Here is a 19688-nt window from a genome sequence, read left to right on the forward strand (position 1 = left end):
GTAATCTTAGTACTTACCTTATAAAATGGTTGTGAGGAATACATGAATTAGGATTGGCTAAGCCCTTAGAGCAGCTTCTGGCACATGGCAAGAGCTATTTAAGTAGCAGCTATTATTAGCTCATTTGACCCTAGCTCATCACAACCTTGTGAGGTAGGTACTAATTATCGCACCTCCATCCTAGAAATGAGGACCCTGAGCAACTCGCAGAAGGCAAGGTCCCCAAGCTCATGCCCCTAACGTGTGGCTGAGCGCCTGGGTCTGTGCTCCCGCACTTCCTGCTAGAAGCTACCTCTCACAGAGCCCCAGCCCCCGACGTTTCACGGGCAGTCTCCCAGCAGCAGAGGGATGACCTAACGTTTGCGTTTTTTATAGCATCACACAGCAAAGCATCAGAACAAGCAGCTTGGTAGGTTACTATCTTAGTGGAAAATATAGAAGGAAAAAGAAGGGAGTGAGAGGAAAGATTTTTTTCCACCTTTGTCTTCAAAGACTTCAGACCTGTCTGGAAAAATGGAGCTCATTATTTTCCATACCTTGTTCAATTCTTTTTCATGATTTGGCTGATCTGAGGTCACTAAAAACAGCTCTTTCCTTTTTTTTTCTGGTTCTTTAATAGAAGGTGAATAAGATGATTCAAGTCTACAAATTAAAACGGGTAAAAACTAAGCTTAACTTGTTAAACTGTTACAATTATAATGTTAATTGAGGCCACTGTAGGTTGCAGAGTTAGATTATTAGTCTGTTGGAAACATTTTTAGTTACAGGAATGGCAAGTTCTAATACATTCAGATCCCGTAAGTATTTACATATTTAACTGAGTGCAAATGGTTTTAGCAAAAAAATAAAAGGTAGTAATTAATATGGAATTTCTATTATACATTGTAAGTTGGCTGAATTCTGGATTTGCATATACAGATAAAATTTTTGGGTTAAGAAGAAAAGACTGTTTCTTATAATAAAACAGCTTAGGAATCCATTTTAAAAAAGGAAATACACCTGACTTACTCCTACACTGTGGAAAGGAACTACGTCAGGAGATGTCAGAGGGGAGTAACTACTCCATAAAAGTGATCCAAAATGATTAAATCTGACAGTCTACCCCAAGAGAGCTCAAATACATCTATTCTTTGGCTGCTCAATTTATAAAATGGAATTGCAACCACATATGGACACTAGAGAGGAAAATCAGAGACTAGTAAAAGTACTATTTCCACAGGAAGTTTGGAGAACTATAAACAAGGTAATGTTCACTTCCATATCAGGGAAGTTGGTAAAAATTTTAAAAAATCATTAAAACAGAAAAATAAGGATAACCAGACAAGAAAAGCAGCATGCTTTCCACTATTGCTGGACTAGCCTAGTAGAGACTCCAAGTGAACATAATTTTAATTTCCAATAAACTTCTTTAAAAGTTCCACAAATCAAAAACTTAAACCACACAAACAAAACAAAATCTAAGTAATGACAGAGAAATAACTAACATAAAGATTGAAAATAACTTGACTGAAGTAATTGAAAATTTATACCTTTTAAAGATATAAATTAATAGTGATATCCCTGAGGTACATGTGTCTGGACTGGATTGCTTTTTTCTGATTATCAAATATATATGTTAACTGTAGAAAACAGAGTTTATCAGAGTATATACTTCTATAATGTTATCATCTACGAAAAACCGTTAGCATTTTTGTGCATACTAACTGCCTTTTTTGCCTATGCATATGTGTATAAAAATATATATGCACTGTACATTATTTTACAGTACATTAGGGTGTACTGTACACATTATTTTTCAGTCCCTTTTTATTTCCCACTCAATAATATATGGTGAGCATTTTATCCAATATTCTCCTAAAACATTATTTTGGGATCAATCTTAAATTTTTCTTATTTGCTATGATTTTGAAAAAGTGAAAAATGAAATTTCCTATTTTTCAATTCTTCCTAAGCAATTCAGGGAGTGAAATGAGGAACTAAATGGTAAAAACTTCATGATGATCTTATAAATTTCAGTGAATAAAAGGAACAAATGTCAAACTTTAATGTGGACAAGTTCAAGAAAAAAACAATAATCACGATAATATAAAGATATAAAGGAACTATCATTTGTCACGTAGGAAAGGAGTGTAGGAATTATTTTTACTAACTCTCAGAACACAGCAGCCCAAGGTGCTTCTATAAGTAAAGGAAAAAAGCTAACAAAATCTTAGCATTATTGAGAACAATTCTGAAAATGAATGAAAACATTAAAGTGCTATTATTATAAAACTATTGTGTGTCTACATCCTGTAGCCTGGTCTGCTTCACTTTAATACAACTGCAAAGAAGAAACAAGAGTCCAAGTGAAAAAAAAAATCAAAACAATAAAGAAGATAGGACCACCTTCATGTAAGAACAAACTAAAACGATTAAAAACAATGGGAAAGATGAGGGTTGAGAAGATTATGTGCAAAATCTAAAATACAATGGAAGCTGTGAAAAGTTAAATATCTACCTTTTTACCAAATCTCATTACGCTAGAACTAAAGATTAACCTCCAAACGAGAAAGATGTAGTTTGGAGACCAAAATACATACCAACTTAAATAGAAGATAGCAAGCAGGCATAACAGAAGAACTGTATCAGCCAAATACATGAATAACTATGAGATTTTAGATTGAATCATGCATTGAAGGGAAGTTGGCAATGTCTGGAATTCAGCACTGGCCCTTGTGAGACAGCTCCAGAGAAAGCACCTTCAATGTTCTTCACAAACCAGAGCTAGACATGGGTTGAATGGTTTGCTCTTCTAGGAAATTTCTTATGGTTTCAGCCATATATGTACTTTGTGTGAAGACATTTCTCACCAACTCACCAGACTGGAACAGTGCCTTGCATATAATATACTTCCAATGGATTTATAGCTTGCATGTGGAGCACTCAATGATGCTGACTGGCTCATAGGCATTCTAGCATCCTTGGTAAGACATACAATAGATCACTTTAAGGGATCTTAACTTGCCATTTGTTGTTAAGAGCTGACCTCAAAGAAATGCTAGCAGGTCCCACATCTTTGAAGAAATAATTATTGCCTTTAAAACAATGTAATCATCTTTCAATAAAATATCCCTCACCATTTGGCTATTCAGTTTTAAAAATCTTATCATTCGTCTGGCATTAGCCTTCAGATATGGGAAGGGTTCAAGTTCTAATGAGAATTAGAACATCAGTGAATGGTTAGAATAGTCACAAACACTTAATAATCCTCAGCAGTCCCATTTCCTTTGTGGTTACGGAGTACGTAATATCTGATTTTAAAAAAGGAAAAAAAAAATCTGTTCTCACAAATTCCTTAATGGAACTGACAAGGTGGTTAAGAGTAAAAGCCAAAATAAGTACATTTATGACTGAAAAGTTAATAACAGGTTTAAGGCCATTAAAATAAAAACATTTGAAAACTATACAATAAATATTATCAACATATATAATACTATTGTTTTTACAATATCCTAAAGAATGAAAGTTCTAAGAAAATTTCTGAGTTAAGTGTAACACCTAAGTATCCACAAATCAGAACACAGTATAATTTTCTAGGTATGTAAAGATACTGATTTGGAAGATAAAGTAATCACTAGCTTTATTTTCAATATCTAATATTATCTAATAATTAACAGCATGTTAATATAAAGCAGACTTTTATTTCTAGTTTCAAATATAAAACCTAAAATATTCAAACATCATATTTTGAACAGTTTTCCTCATGCTGCTGAACGTAAAAAATATACCTTTTTTTATTTTCTTGAACACTTTGGCTCTCTCCTATTTTTAATAATTCTCTGTGCAACTGCAATCGTTCCATTTCTATGATTCGCAGGAGATCATCACGTGACTGTAACTCACTTTTCACCTCTGAGAGTCCTGCTTCCATGGCCTAAATAAAAACATCATAAATTGTCAGTGCTGACATTTGGGTATCATGATGTAGAACACATTTTACAAGCATTTAACAGCTACAAACCGGCCTAATTTCAAATGAACTGATATTTAGTCCTTCGTTGGCTCTGTCTTACAGAATTTCATTCCCTCATTTGCTTATTCAACGAATATTTACTGAGAACATTTGATAAGTGATAAAACAAAGAATCATACCAATATGGCCATACTGTATGTAAAGCTGAAAGAGGAAAACATAAACGTATGAATAAAATATCAATGCATAAAATTTGGGTTAATGCAAATAATTCCTTATTCAAACAAGATAATAGTCAAGAAAGATCTAATTTCAAAGCTGGGCAACAGAGTGTATTATAAACCATGGATTATGGTTCCAGAATCGCCCAGAAGAAGCCCTACTTTAGCTGGTAACTAGAAACACCAGCAACCCTGTGAGTGCAGTGTTTTATCTGGTTAATAGAAGGGACTTGAACAAGTTTAAAAGCTCCAGAGAAGCTGGGGAGAGCAGGGGTACTACTAATGGGGTCAAGTTCCTGGGGAGGTGGGTGGGATGGGTTCCAAAGCACGAGTGGAGGGACTGCCTAAAGCAAAAGAGAGTTCCTCCACTCTCGCAGTAGGAAAGGAAGAAGATGAAAGGTAGACACGGATATGATTTGGGGGATAGGGAGGTAAGAGAGGGCTACCTGTTGGCTTCTATCTTCCTTGTGAAGTAAAAAGGGAACATCAGCGGAAGGAGAGGTGGAGGTGGGGGTGTGGGAGGGGTTTTTTGAGGGCAGAGGAGGTTTGAAATGGCCTGCAATGAGAATGGGAGAGTTAGGTGGTTGGAGCAACACAGCAGGATTCCTGGCAGTGTTGAGACTCATTTGAGCTTTGTGACCATCACCCGTTGAGCGAACCTCTCCAGCAATGCTTGGCTGTTCTCTAGGAGAGAGGAATGGCAAGAGTCCTTCCTTGTCATCAGGCCTCTTCCACTCAGTTATACAGAGAAACTAATATTTATTAAGTGTGCCTCACCCAGGCTATCAAATCCATCACCATTTTGATAGATGAGAAAACTGAGGGCCAGGATTGGTCCGAAGTTATACAGCTCATAGGTGGCAGATTTGGGAATGGAAAAATTCAGATCTCCTGTCTACTAGTCCAGGTAGAACATTCAAGATACAAAAATAATTTGTTTCATGCAAAGCAAGTGAAGCAGACCTGTAGCTTATTGGTAAAGACTGGGTAGGGTGTTCTGAGGGCAAGAGGTTCCACTGCTAATAAAGGCTGTAAAAAAACACTAGAGATATTTTAAAAAATCATTTGTTCAATAACTCTTTATACATCTATGACAGATTTACTCAAATATAATCCACATATCATAAAATTTACCCATTTAAAGTGTACAATTTAGTGGATTTTAGTATATTCACAAAGTTGTGCAAGCATCACCATTAATTCCAGAACATTTCCATCACTCCCAAAATAAACGCAATGCCCACTAGCAGCCACTACTCACTTTCCCTCCCCAGTCCCCTGGCAACCACTAATGTATGTTGTTTCAATGGAATTACCTATTCTGGACAATTCATACAAATGGAATCACGTAATATGTGGCCTTTAGTGACTGCTTTCCTTCTCTCGGCACAATGCTTTCAAGGTTCATCCATGTTGTATCATGTATCAGTACTTCATTCTTTTTATTGATGAATAACATTTATTTGTATAGAAATACCACATTTTGTTTGTTTATTTATTCAACCACTGATGGACATTTGGGTATCTCTTTTTTGGTATATTATGTATAACGCTGCTATGAAATTCACATATAAGCTTTTACGTGGACATGTGTTTTCTTATTAATTAATTCTTATCCAAAAATTCACAGCTTAGAATTGTAATTGTGCAGATAGTATAGGACATATGGGTTCCCAGATAAACATTTTTTTTACCAAAGCCTTAAATATAGCACATTATTTGCCAGGAGACCTAGAGATGGGTTCAGTGAAGCATTTAGCTGCAACACTTTAGCCTCAGAAATTCCTGGCTACCTTGGAAATAAGTATGAAAACATATTCAAATAGGTGATTTAATACTTTTTAAAATAATGTCCCTGTTTCAAACCCTGGAGATTTTTCAGATGAGGTTAAAATTCCAAAAGAAACAAGCATACAAAAAATGTGAAACAACAGATTAGCAAGTAGAAAGACAAATTAACTTAATGTGAATGTCATCCACTACTTTGCCCAACTGAAGAAGGCACTATCTGGGCTCCTGCTTTTGCACATTTGCCATGAGGGAGCAATCTAACACAAAGCTGCTTGTGGAGGAGCAGGCCTGCCTTCACCTGGGGGGAGGGGCACAAAAGGGCTCCAGCTCCAGCCAATGAAATGTGGCGTCAACACTGGCTAGACTTCACCCAAATTCTGTAAAATGTGATAATAATAGTCTATTTATGTACTGTTATTAGAAAGTAACACCTAAGACAGTGACATTTGGAGATCTCATTAAGGGGAAAAAAAGCTTATTTGTGATCTAGCTACACAGGTAGGAGAATCTATGTTCAAATTGAAACTTTTTATACTATAAATCAATAATAATGATTTGACACATTTTTCTAACATGAAGGAATATGCAAAAGATTTTTATTATAATTGACAGCATTACATAAATTGACTACAAAAGTACAAGAAAAGCAGCTTTGTTGATGTTGGTAAATTGAGGTTTTTTTGACTTACGCAATATCCTTTTGAATCCAATGTTAATACTGAGTTGACATGAGAATAAGTGAATTTATTTAACTTAGATGTAGTCTGAAAATTGGCATGCTTTTGCATAAAAGTCAAACCAATTATTTGTCCATGTGGATGCAAATATTCAGGGAAATGATTCTCAGGTACTTGATTCAGTTACTGGAACACTTTCAATTTTGTTTGGAACAACTTGAGCATGTAAATCTACTTTTTTAACTGTAAATTTTATGAAATCTAAATACAGATCAGGTATTTCCTGTGAATAATTAGCATCCAAATTGAGATATGTTGTAAGTGTAACATAGATACCAGATTCTGAAGACTTAGTATGAAAAGAAATGTAAAATATCCCATTAATAATTTTTTACATCGATTCCATGCTGAAATGATAACGCTTTGGATATCTGCTGTGTTGAATAAAATATACTAGTATCATGCATTGATTTCACCCATTTCTTACTATTTCTTTTAATACAGCTACTAGAAAAACTTAAGTTGTATTTGTGTCTTGCATTACATTTCTATTGGACAGTGTTGCTCCAGTACCTTAATGATTCATTAACAAGCACCCCCAAAAAGTCTTTTTTTTTGTCATAGTTATTAGAAAAAAATACAGAACAGTTTATTTCTGCAATTAACTTCCAATGGGGAATATTGCATATTTCCAAAATGTAAGTGTAACGCAGCACAGGAAATAAATATATGCAACAGAATTAATATGTATACTGACACATTTCAAGGTTGTAGAAAGACAAGTGAGAAGACGGAATTCATGTGAAAATTCAGATGCAGCTGGCATCAAAGTGTGTTGTAAACTAAACAGAATTTTATATACAGTAAGTGACAGTAATTCAAATTGAAATGGTTGTCTTTTTAAATTCATGTGCAAGATGTGGAACAGTATCACATGACAGTTTCACAAAAAGAGAAGAGAAACTTCTTTCTAAATATATGCACTGGTTACAGTGATTATTCACCTCTAATTATTCCCATTTGGTAAAATATAAATTTTGTAAAACAAGTTTAAGGCCCATCTGTTTAGTTTAAAATTTGCCTGATGGTTTGAGAGAAGCAGTGATTTTTAAACTTTCAAATCAGCTATCAAAAAGTAAATAATTTATATCTTTTCACTTAGGACTTATTCTAAAGCAAAAGAATGAAACACAAGTAAAATTTGGAAATAAAACAGGGAAAAGGCCAAACAAAAGCATTATTTCAGTATTCGTTTTCTAGATGCATCAAAATTAATTAGTGTTTTCCTGGGAGTAGAAATCTTATCTTTTAGAAAACTTGAAGTATTTGAAGGAAATTACTTCTCAAAAATCTTTTTCATTAGAACTATAACATATTTTTGTGTGTAAAACATACTCCAGAATAATTTGATTTGTTTTTTATACATTCAATTCCTTTGTAAAGTACAAAATGGAGATTCTTAGTTTAAATTTACTAGATCCAAGGATAATTATTTTCTTAAATGAACAAAAATTTGTAAAAATAACTTTGGTAAACTTTCTTATAGAAATTGGTGGATGATCAATCAACCAATCAATAGCAGTGACATCAAAATTTATCATTAACTCTGGAAAACATCACAAAGTAGAGTTAGAGAACTCCTGGTGAAGAATATGAGAAAAACAACATTTCAAAATTTAAAACAAGGTCTCTCAAGCTCAGCACTACATACATTATGGTCTGGATCATTCTTTTGTTGTGGGGATCGCCTCGTGCACTGTGAGATGTTTAGCAGCATCCCTGACCTCTACCCACTAAATGTCAGCAGCACCCCTCTCCTCTGTAGTGACAACCAAGAATGTGTCCAGGCATTGCCAAGTATCATCTGGGTGGGGAGAAAAATCACCCAAGTAGAGATTTAAAGGAAAGTCAGAGCAACCGGGCAATTAATATAGTTATTTTATAGGCTCCAGTATAAGTATCAGTAAAAAATTTTATAATTATATGGACTTGTGTGAATAGCTGGGCTTTTATTCTGTTAGTATATATATATATATTTGTTAGTATATATTCAGGAACATAATTCATTAAGTTTGTTAACATATATACATAAGGAAAAGTCAAGGTGGGTAACATGGACCTTCCTAACGCATGCTACCTACATGATCAACGTGTAGCCCAGACAACCCAGAAAGCCTTCTCAGGGGTGCACATAAGCCCCTGGAAATTTGCAGAGATCTTGGGTGAGGGATGAGTCACACCCTGCTGGACTTGTGTGGAAGGGGAAGTCAATTAAATGGTACTGCTAAAGGACAGGGTGGCCTTGGCCATCAGGTGGTTCGCGTCCTCAGACTTCCAGCTAAGCTTTCACTCTCAGGCTGCACTTTCTTCTTCTTGTCAATACCATCACGCCCGTCCCAGTGTGATAGGTGTGAGCAACACTGGTTGACAGCCTTTACTTGGAGAGAAGGTAGGGAGTGTAATCGGAACTGGGAATGTTAGTTTATTCATGTTTCTCAAGGTACACTCTTCCTTTATTTGCAACATTCTTTTTAAAATAAGATTCTCCAATGTAGTTCCTGGAAAAGTAGAAAAGATGAAGTTCTGAGAAGGAGAAAGGTGGGGTTGGTCAAGGAAAACGTTACAGAGAAAGTGAGTCATGCTGCCATGAAGGGAGAACAGAGGCTCCTTCCGGAATACAGGGCCTGAACAGTGATTCCTATTCCACAAGCGATCCGAGAACCAAAAGCTGAACCTCAGACTACAAAAGAGATGTTCCTGGGCTGTAATAAGTCCAAACAGAAATCTTTCAGGGGAGAATAGGAGGCACTGGGGTTAGCAAAGAACCTGGACCTCAGTGAAGGGTAGAACCAGGTTTCATAACTAGCTTTTCTGGCGAAATATGCTTCAGGCAAATTAAAGATAATAGAAAAAAATAGGTTTGAGCAGAAAATAGATTTCTAGGAACTAGAACCAAAAAGACCTCAAGAAGAGACAAAGAGAATTCCTTAAGTCTGAGTAACAGGAAAACTAGGGGATAATATTCAGAAAGTACCCAGAGAGACAATCTCCTTATTTATTGACTGATTCTGGTGCAGGCTCCAGAAGTACAAAGACAGGTGCAAAATGTAAAATTAAATCATCTCTAAATCAGGCCCAGAGGCACCACCAGTTGGCCCCTACCCATGGAGATGGAGGGGATGCAGCCCCGGACATGGAGAGAACCAGCAGCCCTGCAGACCCAGCTCTACCAGGACTGGCGACTACACACTAGAAACCACTTGTACAAGCTCTAGAGCAGAGGAGGAAGGACTAAGCTCATTTATATTCTAGAGAAGCCAGAGAAAACATCATCTGTACCTTTTCTATTTCTAGAAAATGGATGACTTTCTCGGTGTTTAGTATTTGTGGCTTATCTTGGTTTGTTTACATCTGCTTTCTAATCTGTATTAGAATAACACCCCCTCCCCAAACAAAGCTGGAGTTTGGGAAGGGAGCTGTACTTCTCTTAGAAATGCCACAAAATAGGAGGAGCTGGGAGCTTGTGTTCTGCCCCCTTGTCAACTTGGGGAAAGGGGATCCCAGAAGTTAGATGCTGGCAGAGAAAGAAGTGAAAGAACTGGCCCCATATGTGACCCCACATACCATGTGGCAGGATGAGGGAAGGAGAGGTGGCCCCACACCAAGAAATGACCGTGGGAGTTTTAGTGGCGTAAGATCCTGAGGTGGAATGTCTTACAGAAGTGAGAGTCTGCAGACAGTGACCAGGAAAGATGACCTTGCCTGGGGAGGGAATAGAGCAGAACCAAGAAATGGGCCAATCGACACAGAGGAATTGGTAGAAAGAGGCTGAATGTTTGCAGGTGGGAGACAAGACCTAGAACAGGAGAGAAAACCACAGAATTTTAATTTCAAGTAACTGGGATAGCCATGAATAAGAAATACAAATTTTGTGAAGAAATTGGTAATGATCAATTTTGATGAATGCTGCATTAAAAAAAAAATAGATTTTTGAGTTAAGAAAAAAATTAATGCTTGGAAAAACCATTGATCACATCTACCAAAGTGGAAGTTACCTAAAAAACTGAAACTCTCTCTAGGCTATTGTTTCGTAAACAATTATGATAAAGTTAATTAGCAATTATGACAAGGTTAATTAACAGGGAGTGGCATGAGGGTCACTCCCTGTTAATTAACCTTGAGAGACTGAATAGTGGGGACAGAGGGTGTTGTGTGGCTAAAGGGCCATGGTTTTTAGGAATAGAGGTCTGTGACAGACTGTTACATTGCACTGTAATATATTATCATTAAGTCACTGCAGAATCCAAGTACATCTAGTGAACTTACTCAGCAAGTGAGATTATAGATTAAGAGAAAATATACGCTGAATTTACACATGTAATAAAAAAAATTAGCTTTCTAATCCATATACCTGTTGAGTCATCACTTACACAACTCATGGGCAATATCAGTTGAAAAATAAACTTTCACCTGGCACTGTCTTTGGTATATTTTCAGTTCTTGTAAGAGTTTCTGATTTTCATCTTGTAACTTATTCCTGCTTAATGCTATTTCACTCACAGCTGATTTTAATTTTTCAATAATGAATTCATCTCTTTCACTGGTTTCACAACTGGGATCTGGTCCGCATATCAACTGAGGAATTTCAGAGCCACTGTCTTCTATGCCCTGTTTTTTACCATTTAGTTGAGTTTGGTAACTTTGTGCCTGTTTCTGAGAAATATAAAAATTGTGTCAGTTAAGTGGGGAATATCGTATTTAAGCTTACATAAAGTTAAAGAATGATAGAAAAGGATTAAGAAAAACATCTTTAAATATATTATTAGATAATAAAACTTTATCCTTCATAATTCAGTCTTGTGTTTATTCTAAAACCTGAATTTCAGATGGCATAAAGAGAAAACATATTTGCATAACCTCTAACAAAGATGTAAAGTAGGGTAGATGACTTTGGGTAGAGAATTCTTATTTAGCAAAAAAACCAAAATATAAATGATATAAGAAGGAGAAAAAAGTATGGATTCAAATACACAATAGTTGAAAATGTCTCTATGACCAACAATAAACAAAATAAAACAAACAACAACTGGATTGTAGAAAAACGTTGTCAACACATATAACAAAGGTAATTTCTGATGTACAAAAACCTCTACATATGAATAAGCAAAAGACAACACAAAAGAAAAGTGGGCAAAGTTTATGCACAGGCTAAGAAACATATGAAGAGATGCTCAACCTTACAAGTAGTCAGAGAAATGCAAAGCAAACCAAGCCAACATTACTATTAGTCCATCAAGTTGGTAAAAATCAAAGGACTGATACTCCATGCTGGCAACAGTATGGGCAGTCTTGTTGTCTGTTCGTGAACTGTAAATTGCTATCATCTTTCAGAAAGTAATCTGCTAACAGTTATTAAAAGTTTGAATGAACATACCCTTTGGCTCACCACTCATTCCTAGGACTTTTATGTAACGAAAGGAAAATATTAGTCTTTAAAGATGTATATACATGGATATTGTTACAATATGATAATAGCAGAAAACTAGGAAACAACCTGAATGTTCATTAATAAGGAAATAATTGAAAGAATCACAGTACATCTACTATATACCATGGTATATGTGATGTATAATTGCTATATACAATGAAATATTATAATGAAGTAGACTTTTATACAGTGACTTGAAAAGCTATCCATGGCTTATTAAGTAAAAAAGCAAAATTAAAAATACCACAATTTCCACATAAACACATATTTACATGTTTCTATAAACAAAAAAAAGTATGTGGAGATAAACACCTAATTGTTAACAGTGTTTATGTTAAATGGATAACAATGGAATAGGGAATGAAGCTATCAATTTTACATTAGATTATTTTGTATTACTGAATTCAGGGAACGTGTATAACATATAATTCAAGTAACTTAAAGAATGAAAAATAGTATATATCAAAAAAAGTTAAAAAAAAAAACCCCAAAAAACCAAAAAAACTAGTTTCTTACCAGCTTTAATAAAAATTCTGAGTTCCTTAGGTAAGTCTTTAAGGCTTATTCCAATCTCTGTCCAACTCAGCAGCCTTACTGTCTACTGCCCCTCCCCGCCTCCCACATGCACTCCCAGCCAACCAGCCCACTTGCCATTCTCTGAATTTGCCTTTTGCTCTCTTGCCCCACTGACTTTGCTCACATTATTTTCACTACCGGGGATACATTCTCTCTTGTCTCAAATATATCCTTTTTCCACGGTCCAGGCCTGCTGGAGGATGTTTCCTGACTTTCTCAGTCCAAATTTTTCTCTTACTCCTTTGACCTCTAAAAGGATTTGGAGCCTTTCCATTCACTTGTCATTAATTATCTGTAACTGGTACATGTATTATCTCTGTGTCTAGAGTATAAGGCTCTAGAGGGCAGGGACCAAGCAATCTTAGACTTTCTCAGTGACCTGCCGACAGGCCTGCAAAAACATGTTATCTAACGACATAATAACAATGGACACTTTTAATAGCACCATCTTCTGAGACATACAGACTAAAGTCACCACTACAGATATTTCATGCACTGGTACCTTTACCCAGTGTTGGACCCACTCTGGTTATTTTCCCTTAGGTGGTATTTCTATGTGTAAAAAGATTACATGCTGAATGGTAAAGAGAGAAATAGTATTTAACCTCTAGTTTCTTCTAATTTAGAGGATAATATTAGATAATGTACCTGAAATTGATTACACTTCTCAGATAATAATTTTTGTTGAGCATCTAAAGAAACCAGATGAGTCTGATACAGTATCTCTTGCTTGTCCCATTCTCTTGACTTTGCTCTAAATTCCTTTAAGAGTGGAGGGACAAACATAAATTGAAGAAAATTACTCATTTTAAAGCACAATGAACAGGACTTCTTTCCTTTGTACATCTTCATTCCAAGAAAAAAAAGTAAATTCATTCTTTTCCCCACTGGGAAAACAAAAAAAGTATCAAATCACTCATCTTAGATTTACTACTAGATTTATCTTCTAATTTTTGCTAGAAAAGTATGGAATTTAATCCTGTTTTTTTTAAATTAAGCATTTTATTTGTTAAAAATGTAAAAATTTCTCTTGTAACCGATGTGGATCACTAATAAGGAAGTTTCAAACATTTTTTTTTTGCATCAACCAGTACTTTCTTTGTATTTCCTGAGCTGACACCAGAAGTTTTTTTCCTTTTTTCATTCTCTACACTTAGTCACCAAACCTGTTCCCTTGTTTTTTAGGCGGTGGGGCTTGGATTGATTTAGTGACTCTGTCCCCTGTGGCTTTCAAAGCTACTGTCCCAGGTGAAGCCAAGATCCACCTGTTCTTGAGAACAACCATCTCAGGCCTCCCTCAGGCAGCACCACCTGGGCTAACCTGGGGAAGAAGTGGTAGAACTACTTGCTACAGCATGCTCAGCTCTTCAAATTCACGCTCAAGTAGTGTCTTCATGGAGTGCGTTATCTGCTCACAACTCTACAAGGGGGAAGGATATGGCTTTGAGAATGCCAAAGAAAATGGCACTGCTTCTCCATTTTGCCTAGGGATGGCTATTATGTCTTTCTGTTCAGGCTGTAAGAATTGAAGGGTAAGGACTATGTATTTGATTACTTTTTTTTGTATTCTCACAGTGCCTGATAAAATGCCAGGCATCACTTACATTCCCTGAGTGTACAAACAAAAGCATGGTGTTAACATTTCCTAGAATTTAAATACTTCTCACTAAGTTTTTCAAAGAAAACAACGTGGTTGGAAACAAACTCTAGAGCTACTAAGTCCATGACGATGTATTACTGAATACAGATACATGGCATGAACGTATTGATGTTTCCAATCATCAGTTCAGGAAGATAGGCACCTAGTCCACCAGGAACTGTGGTGGGAAGACAATGTGGAAATACCTCATGATTAAAAGAAAGATTTGAAAGAGAATAAAAAAGGAATGTATAACAAAGTAGGGAATGTACATGTAAACAAATTTTACAGCATAAGAACAATAATAGTGCCACATAAAGGCCATGCAGAGGTTGCAATGATTATCTCAGCCACCTCTAATAACACATCAAATTGGAAAATTGTTCTGGCCAGAGTGATTGGTGCCATTCTGAAGATGGCTGAAATGCTGGAAAATAAATATAGGAATTTAGAGAATGAAAGCTACATCTTGCTTAAAATGAGAACATGGCATTTCATATTTCCATAGAGAAATGATTTTAAAGAATATTTGGGGAAATTATCACTTTATAAATCCACAAGTCCCAAAATAATCAGTGAGGGAAGGTTATAAATTAGGAGGCTTTTACAGTAATTAAAAATGACCTCAAATTGAGTGGTGGTAATAAAATTAGAGAAATACAGATAGACCCTCTTTTAAATATATAATAGTATCTTGATAAATAGACTATATTCATTAAGATAAAGGGAGACAGTTCATTTAAAGTTATTGACTTTGATTCTGACATTCAACAATTTAAAATTAGGTACACGAAAACAGGATCTTCAGTAACAGTGACGAATTTACAAAACTAGGCTCTAATAAAAATAGGTAACATTTCAAATCAATACAAAGTAGATTAAAAAATTGCTGCTCACTTTTAACTCACAGTCTTTGGAGTCAGAAGTCAAAATGTGGGCAAGGTTGATTTGTCCAGTTCATATCTTTCATTAATACTAATATTTAGCATCATCCACCCAAAACCCTCAATCTTGAAAATATTTCCCAGCATGCTTTAGGAAGAGGCAGAAGCATTAGCTTCAGTTCCTCACAAATTCTACAACAGGTACAAACAGGCCAAGAATAAGGCCAAACAAAGCTAAAAATGGGTGCCACTGACATATCAGCCAGTGCTTATAATAGTCCTGGCTCCACTGGTCTTAGAGATGTATTGGTTTTAAGATCAGCAAGCAAGCACAATGTATCCAGGAATTATGGGGCCACACAGAGGCTGAATGAGCTTCATAAGGATAGTTGTAGAGACTGAAGCTGTGAGTCCAGGTTCCAGAGGGTCTGCGGACTTGCCTAAACCTCCAGAGTAAGTTCTCCTTTGCTGGAAACCTTTTCTGGGTTTAAAAACCTTAAATGGTTAAGAGTGGGTCAGGGCATTAAAATCAAGAGTTTCTGGTGGAAGCTACATTTTATATATATATATATACACACACACACACACACATATACATATTGAATCCCTCTACTAAATCTTCAGAGAGAATGAACATTTCTTTGGTGATTACTGTATGTCAGGGACTCTACAAACCTCCACCTGTGGGATAGTTTTAATTTTTTATTATGAAAATTTTCATACTTACATAAAAGTAGAGAGTAGAACAACTCCCACGCACCCTTCACCCAGTTTAACTACCGTCGACTTGGTCCATCTTCATTTTGTCTCTCTCTCCATCCTTTCTTGGAGTATTTTAAGACAAGTTCCAGACCTCATGTATTTTCACCCTCAATGCTTCAGTGTGCATCTAAACACACATATATTTTCTTCTTTCATAACCACAGTGTCACATATTTTTAGCTCCCATTTATTGGTGAAAAAAATGGAATCACTGGGAGGTTAACAGTTTGCCCGAAGATCGCAGGGCCAGTAAACGAGTCTGTCGGACCTATTTTAAGCTATAAACTGTCATATTCCTCCGCTACAGCATGTTGCTTCCTACTGCTCGATCACTGTACCAGTGTATGAATGTTTATCCCAAAGGAAAAACATGCTTAGATATAGGCTAAAACTGCAACAGTCCAACTCTTATACGTTAATTTTTCAGATGGCTCTAAGTAAAAATAGGTACATGAAGTGTTTCCAAAATAATACAGATTAAACTGTATCTACATAGTGTGCTTAAAATGTTTCATATAAGTACAGACATATCAAGCCATATTTTGCTACTAATTTACACTATAATTTCATGATATATATTCTAGGTAAATATTTCATTCCCTAAACATAAAATGTGCACAAAGTACTTAATATTAATTTAAGGCTTTTTCTTTGTCCAAATAATTTATATAAATGTGGTTCTCCCATTAAAACCCATGAGAAGTTAATCAAATGGAGAATCAGTACCTTAACTTCATTTTCAATGAAAGCCCATGTATATTACATCGCACATCTTTGGGCATCTTCTGTGAGACCAGCATATTTCAGAAGCTGGTCTAGCACACCATTGCAAGAGCCAGGGAGTTATACACAGTGGATTCTCCTTGAGGGTCAACCATACTTAGTGGTAGTAATTTTGTACTTAAAAATGTACATTCATTACTCAGTAGAATATAAAATTTGCAGGGATTTAAAAACAAAACCAAAGACTTTCAACAAAGTTCTTGCAATAGGTTGGTTTTAGGGCTGTGATTCCAGATATTTTTTTTTCTGCTCTTAAAAATATTTTGAAGGGAAAGTTTGAGAAGGACTGCTAATTGAAGAGCCAGATGATAATGATGGAGTATGAAACATGGCAATGACAATTAGATAAGAGAAAGACAGAGTTAAAAGACATTAGACAAAGGAAAGGAAAATATGGGCTGGAATACAAGCAGTAAGAGAAAAGAACAGATCAAAGATCGCTAAGATGTTTCCACCTGGGTGACTGGGAAGTACAGAATCATTACCTATTAACAAAGTAGAAGAAACTGAAATCTGGTTGGCAGTGAGGGGAAGCTGGGGTTTAGGGCTTGAGAACAATGAAAGAAATTGAGTGGGATAATATGATAGGAGTCAACTTGAGGTCAATTAAAAAACAGTAATCGAGCAGCACTGGGAACTTAGCTATGGTTAGAGAATAGGAATTCACAGGAGAACCTGCTGTTAAGTAGCAGGAATGCTCAAGGGCACAGTGAAGAAAAAAGCTGGTTTGCTTCTTCTAAAGTTGGAAAGTTAAGGGCATTAAAGTAAGTGTATCTATGACATGGTAAACCTTTTTAGGGACTGAGATTTTAGAAGTTCTGGGTGACATGGGGTGGCTATATTAGAGTGGCACTACTTCTTTAAATAAAAAACCCTGAAACTTCAAGCTCTGTTCTGAAAACTGTTATGAGGTTTCATTGGGATTTAAGTACCTAACAGTTAAATAGCCATTAAAAGATTTATTAGATATTCACTTTAAGTGACCCCAGGGATGTCCTTCAATTTTACTCAACATCTGCAGTTTCTCTGAATTTTTTTTTTGTTTACCTCTCCAAAAATGCTGATATGTGTAAAAGAGGTATAAATCAAAGTGATGTTTTAATTCACTAAGTGCCTGAAGGGAAGGTGCACTAGGAAAATATATTCAATGACAAGTTGGTTTGTAACGGTGTTTGTTACCACAGCTGTACATGCCATTGTATACATTAGAGATAAACAGCCCACAACAGCAACAACGAAAATCAATCTTTAACACACAGGGAGAAACTAAGAAAATACAGCTCACCTCTAATTTCTGGTTCAAATTGCTCAGTTCAAAGGGTACTTCTTCTCTGAGGTGTGACACTTCTTTTCGTCGAAATTTATTTTGTTTCATCTGGTGTAATCTCAGTTTTTCAAAGCTACTAGTCAGTTTGGAAAACTGTAAATAATAGAGAATGCTAACATTTTACTATTGGTTATTTCTAACTTGCTTTCATAATAGTTCTTTTCTTGTGTACCTCTTTCAAAATTTGTCATGATTAGGAAATGCAGTAAAGCTTAAATGTTCCAATTAGCGAAGATAGAACCAGTTATTAAAACTAAATTATTGAAGCTGAACACAATTCGGCTTTCATGTAAATCTGGGACTTCATTAACTGTGCAGTTAAACAGCGATTCACTTGATAAAATGTTTTGTTCAATTTTGTTTTAACCATATGTAGCAAAGCTCACAGTTTGGAAAAAAACACCAAAATTTTTTCCTTACTTTTTTTTAGTGCCATCTTGTGTTGACAGTATTAAATTCAGTAACTCAATCTAAAACAACCAATTTATACTTCACTTAAGAAAACTGAGTATTTAATTTAAAAGATATAAACAACATATACTACTGATTCATGTTGATATAAGTTTAAATAAATTTAAATATCAAACCTGATATAATCTTTTTCTTAGCAGTAATTCTTGTTATAACTGAGACCTTGTATTATTTTTTTTTCTTGTTCTCTACCTTTAAATAATAGATTAAAAGCTGCATGGTCTATCAACATCTGTGAGGAAACTTCTAAATAACTTTACAAAAGTTTTTTGTTTTTATATTTTATTTTGAAATAATTATAGAATCACAGGAAGTTGCAAAGATATTACAAGAGGTTCTGGGTGGTCCTCTTCACCCCATTTCCCCCCAATATTGACATCTTATTAAGCTATAGTGTAGTATCAAACCCAGGAAACTGACATCAGTACAATACATGCTCAAGCCTATCAATAGTTCACTCCTTTTTACTGCTAAGTATTATTACACGTTACGGATGTAAACACAGTTTGTTTGACTATTCATATATTGTGACATTTTGGTTGTTCCCAGTTTTTAACCATTACAAATAAAGCTATGGACAACTGTGTCTACTTTATCTGGCAGTAACATAGTCATTTCTGCCTTTCTTTTCCTTTTTCACATAGTTTTAAAAATTGAGAATATAATTCACCTAACCATAAAATTCACCATTTTGAGTATACTTCTTTGGGTTTTAGTATATTCACAAAGTTGTATAATTATACTATCTAATTTCAGAATTTTTTAATCACCTCCAATAGAAACCCTGTATCTATAAGCAGTGACTATGCATTTCCTTCTTCCCCATGCCCCTGGCGGCAACAAATCTACTTTACGTCTTTATAGATCTGCCTATTACGATCACTTCATATTCATGGAATCATATAATATGTGAGCTTTTGTGTCTGGTTCATCCATGTTGTTGCACAGAGCAATACTTCATTCCTTTTAATGACTGAATAATATTTCGTTGCACAGATATACCATAATTTGTTTACCCATTCATCAATTGATGGACATTTGGATTGTTTCCACGTTTTTGACATTATGAAAAAAATGCTGCTATGAACATCTGTGTACAAGTTTTTGTGTGGATATA

The 19688-nt window shown here is 35.4% G+C and overlaps 1 protein-coding gene across 4 annotated transcripts in view; it reads right to left on the bottom strand.

The window, feature by feature from the left end:
• The window catches only part of DEUP1 (deuterosome assembly protein 1), an 89571-nt gene that overhangs the window by 46410 nt on the left and 23473 nt on the right, over positions 1-19688 (bottom strand). For 2 of the 4 annotated variants that reach the window (XM_032488338.1, XM_032488337.1), the window contains exons 5-8: positions 18059-18193; positions 11112-11354; positions 3768-3913; positions 537-642 (exon numbers count right to left, since the gene is read on the bottom strand). In XM_032488338.1, the coding sequence (XP_032344229.1) occupies positions 537-642; positions 3768-3913; positions 11112-11354; positions 18059-18193 (630 nt within the window). Of the gene's footprint in view, positions 1-536; positions 643-3767; positions 3914-11111; positions 11355-13353; positions 13468-18058; positions 18194-19688 lie in introns of all 4 variants that reach the window. The other 2 variants (XM_032488340.1, XM_032488339.1) reach the window with 2 other exon arrangements.

The sequence above is a fragment of the Camelus ferus genome, chromosome 10, assembly GCF_009834535.1.
Source record: "Camelus ferus isolate YT-003-E chromosome 10, BCGSAC_Cfer_1.0, whole genome shotgun sequence".
Lineage (NCBI taxonomy): Eukaryota > Metazoa > Chordata > Mammalia > Artiodactyla > Camelidae > Camelus > Camelus ferus.